This window comes from Micropterus dolomieu, linkage group LG06, assembly GCF_021292245.1.
Source record: "Micropterus dolomieu isolate WLL.071019.BEF.003 ecotype Adirondacks linkage group LG06, ASM2129224v1, whole genome shotgun sequence".
NCBI lineage: Eukaryota > Metazoa > Chordata > Actinopteri > Centrarchiformes > Centrarchidae > Micropterus > Micropterus dolomieu.
In genome coordinates, this window is record NC_060155.1 from 27,830,953 (window position 1) to 27,841,763 (window position 10,811).

At 40.9% G+C, this 10,811-nt stretch overlaps 1 protein-coding gene across 1 annotated transcript in view; it reads left to right on the forward strand.

Annotated features, from left to right (window-relative positions):
- mrpl37 (mitochondrial ribosomal protein L37) overlaps positions 1-10,811 on the forward strand; it is a 13,503-nt gene extending 2,692 nt beyond the window's left edge. The window contains exons 2-8 of the mRNA XM_046051726.1: positions 1,680-1,863; positions 5,147-5,262; positions 6,651-6,839; positions 6,942-7,096; positions 7,524-7,655; positions 10,188-10,262; positions 10,510-10,811. Of these exons, the coding sequence (XP_045907682.1) occupies positions 1,680-1,863; positions 5,147-5,262; positions 6,651-6,839; positions 6,942-7,096; positions 7,524-7,655; positions 10,188-10,262; positions 10,510-10,587 (929 nt within the window). The 3' untranslated portion in view covers positions 10,588-10,811. The remainder of the gene's footprint in view (positions 1-1,679; positions 1,864-5,146; positions 5,263-6,650; positions 6,840-6,941; positions 7,097-7,523; positions 7,656-10,187; positions 10,263-10,509) is intronic.

A 10,811-nucleotide genomic window follows, 5' to 3' on the forward strand; every position in this document is an offset into this window, starting at 1 on the left:
TGCAGTGAAGGATGTTAGAAACTCCTCCTAGCTGGTTCACCTCTGATAATTGTGTCATTGTAATTAATGCACAGTGATAACAGCGGCAGATATAATGAAACACATTATTTTTGTTTGCTATTGACAGGTGTTGACTTTACTGTACTGAAAGGCGACGGCGTCGTTTTGTGTTGAAAAGTGGTGGGGACATTTAAGAGCTCAGATTAGGGGTGTGGTGAAACACTTATTCCACGAGACGTGATAATGAACAATACTGGAGTATAGAGAACAAGATAAGAAGATACTCCAATGTTATTTATAAGAAGTATTCATTGATGAAATAGACTATTTGATGGTGGGTCCTGGGGGGCCCATTAAACTCTTAATTTCCTGGATTCTAGAGACCTTTTCTGCATCAATTTATGGTGGAAACGTCTATTTATATTACATTTTATTCATTTAGCTGACGCTTTTATCCAAAGCGACTTACAATTGCTATACAAGTCAGAGATCGCACGCCTCTGGAGCAACGAGGGGTTTTGTGTCTTGCTTAGGGACACAATGGTGGATTAAACCCGGGTCTCTCACATCAAAGGCAGGCGTCTTATCCATTGCGCCATCACCACCCTTGAAGGGAAACAAAATTCATGTGGCCGATGACAAATCAGAATATAATTTTTTTTATCAAATACAATAATAATGATGATAATAATAATAATAATGATGATAATGCAGTAATCAGCAGCTTGTTTTTTTAGCCTAACTTACTTTTTTGGACAGGGCAGATCTGTTTCTTCTGTATTTACATTGTATTTCATGTTTTCCTGTTGTGCAAGTAAGAATCTTTATTTGTTCTTAAACATTTCTCGTTGCAAGCTAATTTTCAGAAAACTTTTAGCAAGTGCTTTCAGAAAGTGGTGGGGACATGTCGCCAGTGTAAATGACACCTATGCTGAAAGGCTTAATATGTAATGTGCAAAATATAAACACCTGTATAGCCTATATAGGCTACAACATGGTAAATGTTGTATTATTAGACCAATTTTAAAGTTTTATTACAGTCTGTTTCCTAAAATCCACCCTTCTGTTGGGATTTATTTTAGATTTGATCCAATCCGATAGCCGAAGTCCAATCAGATTACTTCTGAACAACTGGGCCCAGGTCTTTACTATAAAGCCTCAAAAGAAAGTAGTGTTGCTTGGAGAGTTAATATATTAAAAGGTATTTAGTCATGTTTTCAGAGGGGTGCACCTTTGCTGATGATCAAACTAGGGCTGGGCAACAAACAATGCTAGGAGCAAAAATCAGCTTTTAAACAGGAAAGAAATAATGATTTGACATTTAGTTCACTCTCACTCACAATGACACGAAAGAATAATAAGCTGGTCAAATGGCATTTTAGTTGATTGCGCTCACTAAATAATGTGGAAGCTGGTTTTCTATCGTCTCTGAGATGGTTGAAGTCTGTCATCAATGTCCTTTTTTGTTGCCCACAGTCTCCTAGTCCTGGCAACATTTAAACATCTATTTATTCTGGGGTTACTTTATTCCTAAATATAAAGTACATAGTGTGTTTGACAGATGGTATGTTCAGTCTTTTACGTGCGAGGAAGTGACCTCAGAGTTATTTTTCTAAATGTCACTTCGGATCTTCACCTCTCTCTCTCTCTCTCTCTCTCTCTCTCTCTCGCTCTCTCAGGTGTGCGTCAGGCTCTGTGGTTGACCAAAACCAAGCTGATCTCTGGTTTGCCGCCTCAGCTGCTCTCATTGGCGGAGAGTCCTGCCAATCAGATACCAGATCAGGAAGAACGCGTGCAGAACGCCATCAAACATGCCCGCTTCTGGGACACGACAGAGGAACGACCAGGCAAAGAGAAATACAGGTAGGGTGTCACGACAACGTGCATTTAGTTCAAGTTCATTTTATTTATATAGCACGTTTTATAGCAGCCACTGACTGACCAAAGTGCTTTACAGAACTACAGAATTAAAAGACAATAATACCATGCATAACAGCACAGCATAGAAAAGTACAGCAAAGTTAAGAACAGCTTTAAACAGCAGTAGCCAAAGCAGTATCAGACTCGTCAACAATAACAATAAAAAACGTTTTTAAAAGTGACTTAAAAGAGGTCACAGAAGGGGCTATCCTTACTTCTGTGGGCAAATTGTTCCACAGGCGAGGCCCAACCACAGAAAATGCTCGATCCCCTCTGCGTTTAAGTCTGCAGTGAGGGACTAATAACAGATTCTTTTCACCTGATCTCAGACTTCTCGATGGAGTATATGGTTGAAGCAGTTCAGATAGGTAGCACGGTGCTTGGTTGCATAGAGATTTGTACACAAATAACAGGATTTTAAAATCAATTCTGAAATTAATGGGCAACCAATGAAGAGACCTCAGAATTGGGGTGATATGGTCACTTTTCCGACTATTTGAGAGGAATCTTGCGGCGGCATTTTGCACCAATTGCAGACGAGCAGTTTGAGTTTTCGAGATACCGCAGTAAAGTGAATTGCAGTAATCTACACGTGTGGTGATAAAAGCATGAACAGCCATCTCAAGAGTTTTAGGATTAAGAAAAGGTTTTATTTAGTGTGTTTTGTCAGTAAAAGTAAATTGTGTGAACACTGAAAAAATAAAAACAGTTTCTTTTTTTAAATCACTGCAAAGTATTACAATAAAAGCAACAAAAGAAGTTGCAGGTTGCACACTCTACAAATAATATACTGCAAACTCAATCTTTGTGTGTCCACTGGACTGTTTCAAACATGCCCCAAAGATGCCAAGTGGTCACGGTGCCAGTTGAAATTTCCGACAAAGCGCTCCAGGTGCGAGTAAACGAAATACATGGCTGACCTTGAAAAAAACTGAAGTTTCTTTGTCAAGTTTACACACAGTTGAACCCTCTGCAGAGCCCTTAAGGATCAGCGTTTTCATGGAAACAAGTGGCATACATTGCTCGTTAACAAGCTCATTCGGTTGGTAATTCAGTAAACCTTTAGACATTTTTGGGCATTTTTAACATTTACTTGAATAACTTTTGTGCAGAGAAGATGACTTTCAGAGATTGTTTACTGTAACCAGCTACCTAATAACACTGGCAAAATATTTCTACATCAATTTACATGCAGAGCAGGTTTTACTAAACAGAAAATATACTTTATTTGGTTAGTGCATATTATTACTAAAGCAGATTTTTTTCACTTAAATAACTTTTTCAATGCATTACTTTTACTTTTAACAGAGTATTTTATATTGAGGTATTAGTACTTTTACCACCACTGGTCCACATGTGACATTAGTTCCACCACTGCCTCCAAGGTATATTTACAATGAGAACATAAGTAGTACTGCATCCTTGTCGAATTTGGTGACAGGTTTGTGGAATTTGCACTTCTTAAGGTGTGTTCACACTGAAAGCGAAGTTAATATTCGCCTTGCTTTACGCGCACGAGTTTGACCGCTGGACATTTTGAGTGTTCACACACAACGCGATAAGCGGATAAACACAAACCACAATTACTACAGCTGTATGAACCCGAAGTACACCTTTTGCTGTGATTTAATTGCAATAAGTGATGCCGATTTGTTAGACATATGAATTGATGCTTTGTCAGGTCTGTCAGCAGGACAACAACTTTTAAAATGTGTTTGTTTTCTGAATGGAGTTCGGATCGATCAGGGCTACGCTATGCTAACTTGTTCACAGTAAAGTACAATGATAGCTGGAATAAAGTTACAGACACGTTTTCTGAACTCACAGGTAGTTCAACTTCCTCGCTTTCTTTTCTCCAAGTAATGTCCAGCTTGGTCCGGTTTTTATATAAATATGAAGTCGTAGTCCAGCAGAACTCCGGTGCCATCCGACGCTAACAACAACAGTGGAACCCGGATGTGCACGGAAGCTAGCTGCCGAGAAGCGCGGGTGAAGATAAATCAAGTTGTAATCGAAAAAAACTAAAGTAAAAAGCCAATTTTATAAAAGCAGTTATCTCTGAGCTCCTCCCGCTGGTAAACGGCGTAGTGTTCAGAGCAAAATCCAGAACGACTACGGGTGTTTATTTGTCCAATAGCTGCAGCGCTGCTCCCCGTACACATTCCCGTTCTTTAGCAGCTCTGTGTCGGCCAGCGGATTGTCATTACACCGCTCGCCAGGTCCTCTCTAAACAACGCTCCGAAGCTGCTGGTGACATTTGGACAATCTCACCGCTGATTTTTTTATTTCTCACCCAAGTTGAAAAATTTAAATTCGCGCGAACCAGCAAATTTCAGGACAAAAGCCTCAATCGTGCGCCGTCCAGAGCGAATTTGCAGGAATTTGCGTCTTTGCATTGATTTTGTAAGTAATCAAGCTGCCCAAAACGCTGGATTTGCTTTCAGTGTGAACACACAATGTGATGGATACAGGTGCTGAGATGGTAGATGGTTTTGCTCGCTAGATACGGTTTGTATGCATGAAACCTTTTTTTTTTTTGTTTTGTCACTGGTCACTGACACAAAGTGATTGGACTTGTGGCGTAACATCTATGCGGGCAACTCCGGAAGTAGCACTGCAGCAAGGTTTGGCCTCTTTGCTCTCTCCAAAGGAAAACAATGAGTCATGTCAGCAGCACAAAGCCTTTCTGCCACCAGTCATGTTTAGAGAGCCTCAGTTCATCGTTCAGTCACCTTAAGTCACCGGTTGTTGTCTGGGGATGAAGGAAGCAACATATTGCCGATGTAATCAGGCTTGTACAACCATTTATTGTCAAGTGACGCAAGCTTTTCTTCAAAGATCGAGTAACACCACAAGAGAAATCAAAAACAGGAAAAGGTGATGCAAGGAACGAAGGGAAGGGCTGAGGGACGAGCCAAATCAGCTAACACAAAAACCCAACTAACCTTAATAACTGCAACAAGTGAAAAGAACAAAATCAACAAAAGCATACCTAAACTTACCTGTCACACAAAACTCATAGTAGAAGCAACATTTGCATGTGCTTTTTGTAAACCCTGTTGTTAGATTCAGAGGTCTAAATGTTTCAAATCCTCTGACAGCTCAAACGTAAAGTTGTATTGACTCACTACGCTATGATGGCATCACAGCTACTTTTACTTTACTGTTTGGGAAATAAATCTCTGTCCTCTCTTTTGCTGTTTGTTTGTGTGTGCTCCTTTCCCAGCAACACTTTGCTACTGAACTTGCTCCATCTGTGTGCAACTCTACAGTCCACTCATCCAGCGCTTGGAAGGAGGATCTTTGCTGAGAAATACTCACTGGCAGCAACGTGGAAAAGAGGTAATAGCTGTTGTTAATTAGGGGTGTGACGAGTCCCTCAGCTCTTCCCTTCACAAGTCAGTGCAGCTCTCAGGTATTCTGTGAAACTTGCAGATCTGTTTCTCCTTTAGATCAACTTTTCTCCTGTAATATCCTCCCTGCTGAGTCATGGTTTAGTCTTCCCTTCTCTTCTGTTTCTTTGTTAGGGGAAGTAACCTCTTTAAATGTGACTGTGGCACCTTTTTACCTCAAGGATAAATTATTTAATTGTTATTTAGTTAGTAACTCCTGGACTTTAATAGCTCCTGTGTTTCAGCAGATTTTCTGCTCATGTTCAAAACTTTCTGCACCTTCAGAATCTCTCCCGCATATCTGTGTTCTCTGACAGGTCCAGAGAAAAGTCATAATATTACCAGACATCATTTAATGAGAAGTCTACCTGCCCTTTACTCTTTTGTGCATTACGTTATTGATCTGCTGGTAGTAACGTTATCCCCGTCACACCGGTTGACTGACGCAGTTTGGGACTGCATGTGAAACCGAAACTAACTGAAACACTTGGGATCAGGCAGAAATCTCTACACAAATCCACACACATGACATGACGCGTTCACTGAGTGAGGGAATTAATGTGACAGCATGTGAAAAAGGTCAATTGCGTGAGTTATTGCAGATTTATACCTGACAAGAAATATCCTCATAATTTAATCTCGTCACACCTAGGGCTGTTAGGACTCAGCAGCGCGGTATTATCACATCTTTCATCAATGAAGTAATTTGGTGCCATAAAGGGTAACATTATAACTAAATTTCAACAGAAAGCAACATGGAAAAACAGCTGCAGCCATCCGACACACTACGCTCGTTAGTTAGCTTCAAATGAGGCTTACTGTTCAGTTTCTTTCGACTGTCCCTCAGCATTACAACGTTAGTCCAACGTCGCCGAGCCTGCTAGCCACATTAGCCGCGCAATATGCTAACGCCAAGTTAGATAACCTTTGAAATAAACAGTAAAACAACACAAAACACGGCAACACTTACAGCTTTAGAGCTTCAGGCGATCCATCCTTGAACCGTTACAGAGCTCGTTACGGTTGTGGAACTTTTGAAGCACTCATTTATTAATTTAACACGCCCTGAAGTGTAAAGTATGAACATTGCGGTTGTTGCCATCCTCCGCGGTAGGCTTGACCAATAGTGTCAATTTTTCATGAATGTCTGTAGAAAATTTCATGTCAATCCACCCAATATTTCAGTCTGGAACAAAGGGATAGACTGTCTGGAAGAGCTACGCCGCAAGCACGGCCAGGAATGAGTCTTGAAAATTTGTTAATGCTGCCTGAAATAAGAATAAATGTACTGAATGGATTCTAATGGACTTCTGTTTCCATTCTACGTTTGTGCACCAGGTGAGGACCTGTTCCAGGTTAGAGGTCAGAACGGTTTACTGCATAACTGCATGGATCCTCTCCCCGAGATTTCTGGGAAACAGGAAGTGAGCGACACGGCAGATCACGTACTGGAAACCTTCTATCCCGTCTCCCCCACCATCGACCTGCAGAAAGTAAACGTGTACAAGGAGGAGGTGAACTGCACAGGTGAGAAGACAGCCAGTCACAGAAATTCTGGTCTAGTTTGTCAAGTCCGGGGTTTGTCAAGTGTTCGAGCCCAATTAAATGACTTCTGTTTTATCCAATTAGGTTTCAGGGGCGACTACCCTTACCCTCATGCCCACACACTTTACTTCCTGGAGGGAGCTGACGCTTGCTGTAAGCTCCGCCCAGAACAGTTCAGAGCCAAGATGGTCATGTTCACCTTTGGAAACGCTCTGGCCCGTGCACACAGACTGTATGGGGTAAGGAAATAGAATCAGGAATACTTTATTGATCCTCGAGTGGGTAATTCTTGTGTCACAGTTGCTCACATTGCACATTAAAGTATAAAAGAATAGAAATAATACTTGGAAAGTTGGTAAATAGAATATAAAAATATAACCAAGAGTGTGGAAAGTGTGCAGTATTTTACAGTAGGCTTTATGATAATAGTGTAACAATAAATAATATGTATTAAAAATCCTTTAAAAATGCAGTATTTGACTGAGAGTGGAGAATATTGCACATTAGTTTCAGAAATATGGCACTAAAAGGTCAGTTACTGACTAAGAGACACGTCGTTGTTATAGTCGACAAATCTGTGGACATACTGTATTACCAGTTGCTGCTCCTCATTCTCTAACTCTTCTTCTCTCTCTCTCTTTCGACCTCTTACCTTGTGTGCGTCAGCCCCAACCCCAGCGTGTATTGGACCGTCCTGTAACCGTACAGGCTGTGGGGACCAACGGTAGAATTTTCCAGTTTATGGTTTTCCAGCTCAACACCACAGATCTCTCAGGAGACGACGGCATCAAGAACCAGGTGCTTCATTTTTTTCTACTAATAGCTGCTTTGTGAAAAAGTCCCCAGATGTTAGTGGCTTTGAAGGAGCATTTGCTCCATTACTGCAGATTTATACAGCTGAGAGGACTTTTGTTGCTGCTAAGAAACTGTAAAAAACTTTGCAAAAGCCCTGCAGTAAATACACTGAAGGTCACGGTGACAACAAGACTCCGGGAAGTTACTGTGCCTGACCAAGAAATCATGCAGCACTTAAAGGTCCAGTGTGTAATATTTAGGAGGATCTATTGACAGAAATGCAATATAATATCCATACCTATGTTTTCAGTGGTGTGTAAAGACCTTACATAATGAACTGTTGCGTTTTATTATACTAGAATGAGACATTTATATCTACATACATCCCCGGTCCTCTTAAATGGAGGTCGCCATGTTGCACCTCCATGTTTCTACAGTAGCTCAAACTGACAAACTGCTCTACAGAGCGCGTTTTGTCACTACGTTGAATACGTAGGAAGACAAAGAAGAACAAGTAACGTTAACAGTAGTAGTAGTAGTCGTAGTTCTCTGGTATATTAGACGTAAGAAGAGAAGTGAAATTTGGACAAATGGAGGACCAAACGGATTATTTAGCACAAGAGCCGTCAGAGCGTGTCAGCCACCGTATCTAACATAAGGAAGTTTATAGAACTTTGATTTGTGCAAAATCACGTATTGCGTACACATGTTTTTGTAAATATGTAACTTGTAATATGGTTATAACGGGTAGTTTGCTGTCCACGCAGAGTGAACTAGATGTCTGCGTGTTGTTTAAATGCTCTGATAATGTTAATCCATCACATCATTGTAGCAGCGTCCATGTTGATTCCACATTCAGACTTAAGAGCACATGAACGTGCACTGAAGTCGGAAGAACGACTTCACAACTCGGGAAGTGGAACCATCCGAGGAGCACCTGAAAGCACCGTGAACAGCTGATTGCAATTTCCAACCCCCACCACTAGATGCCACTAAAACTTACACACTGAACCTTTAACTCCCATAAAACCACAACTTGCCTTTTTTACATTTCAGTTTTTGTACAGATTAATATTACATGTTAATTAGCACGCTTTAGAGGTTCTCGTAGGGCAGATAGACTTTGGATAGAACCAGGCTAGCGGTTTCCCCATGTTTCCATATGTAGCCTCCGGGCTCGAGCTTGGCAGCTACCTGCAGGGACAAAACAGACAGGAGTGAAAAATGGGGGAAGAAATAGTTTCACATATGCTAAGCTAAGTTAATTGCTTCCTGGCTCTGACACATAGTAAGCATACAGAGTTGAATCAGGCTACTCATCTAACTCTAGAGGGTAAAAAGAAAGTGAAGAGGAGTACAGATAAAGGTCACCTTTATTGATGAGTAAACTCTAAAACAACATGAAGCAACTTTAGTGATACAAGGAATTCAGGCAGATGTTGCAAAACTGAAAATGTGCTTTTGCAGATCAACAAAGGAAACTATATGATGTCAGACCTTTTTTTTTTTTTTTTAAAGGAATATTTGTCTTTTGGATATCAAAAATTCCTTCCACATAGGCTTGAAAGCTAGCTCTGAAAAGTTTGTAGTCTAACACGGTGGGAAATACGGCAGCTGTGGAGAAATCTTGTTGGGAACAGACAGATTGAGAGTTTGGAATTTCAGAGCCACGTTTAAAGAGGTGCAATTCCGCTCATTTTCAGGTTCAAAATCTTATTTAGGGGTTGTACCAGAACAGGTTTACATGGTTTAATTTTCAAAAATCACCATATTTTTTTGTCATACTGCACGTTGCTGCAGCTCCTCTTTTCACCCTGTTAACGCTTTGTTTTAGCGATGGAGTGATACATCTGGTCTCTAAATGATCTTTGTTGCACATGCGCAGTTCCTAGTTAAGGACTACTAGCCAATCAGAAGCAGAGAAGGGCAGGTCAGCGAGAAGAGGGCCAATGAGCGTGTCAGAGAAGCAGCTTGGCGAGCGTTATATGAGACGTGTTTAGCTTTCATCCCTGTGACGTTACAGGCTGGACTACAAACGAACTGTTTTCAGGCAGTTCAGAGCAGAGTTTTCTGTGGGAGATGGGAACTCCCTTTGGGCTTTTTCACTTTGCAAACCTGTTACATGCACAAAAAAGCAATATAACTAGGGGAAAAGGCCGAAAAGCAGAATACCACCTCTTTAAGTCTACAGGGGGAGACTGCTGAAGATTCAGTCAAGAGTTTTTCAGTGGAGTGCATCTTTAACATCAAAGTTTCATATTTAAAAAAAGGTTTTTAGTCTGGTTACACAGATCAGGACTTTAGGAGGACTGTATTTCTGCACCTCACTGCTTGTTATTGCTTTTAATCTGGACTGAATAATATGCTGTAAATTCAAATGCAAAGAAGAACTAGTCAAGTAATGAAACAAAAACCTATGCTTTCACACAAAAATCTGTTTTTCCATTTCAATCAGAAGTCAAAGTAAAAAAAAGAAAGAACAAAAAAAGCTTGATGCAAGAATAAGTTTGCTCCTTCTGTGTCTGCTACATTCAGGTGTGGCTGGAAGAAGATGTTGAGCTCTACGATTTTGCAAAAGTCCGACCACTCATCAAGAAGAAGCAAGTGAAGGTACGACCGTAATCAATTTCTGCCAAGTGTAGCGCGACTTTAAGTCATGTTCTGTCTCAAGACACTTGCCTCCTCATCAAATCAGAACCATTTATGACACAAGAAGACAAATATTACTAGTGATTTAGTGAGCTATGTACGCTCTGAATGTACTGCATGTGTATTTACTGATAACAGACAGGACGACAGAGAATATTTAACAGGAGAGGGCAGCAGTGTAAGGTTGAGTAATTCTGTCTCCCCGTAGGTACCGGCTGGTCTGGCAGGATACAAGAGTGAAACATTCAGCAAGTTCCTGGCCCTGTACCTGCACGGAGCCGTGTAGGACAACATGTGTGTGACTGAGCAGTGAGTCACCTGTCAAGTATGTGTGTTTCGTGTGTGTGTGTGTGTGTCTGGGATGTAAACCAATATCTCTTCCCTTCCTGTCAGTCAATGAGCTGGATCATTTCTACAGACTGAAGCTGCAAATCTCATTTTAACAATCTGACTCCTCCTCCTCCTCCTCTCTTTGTTCGTGCTCGCCCAATAAAAAACTGTCATTTTGAA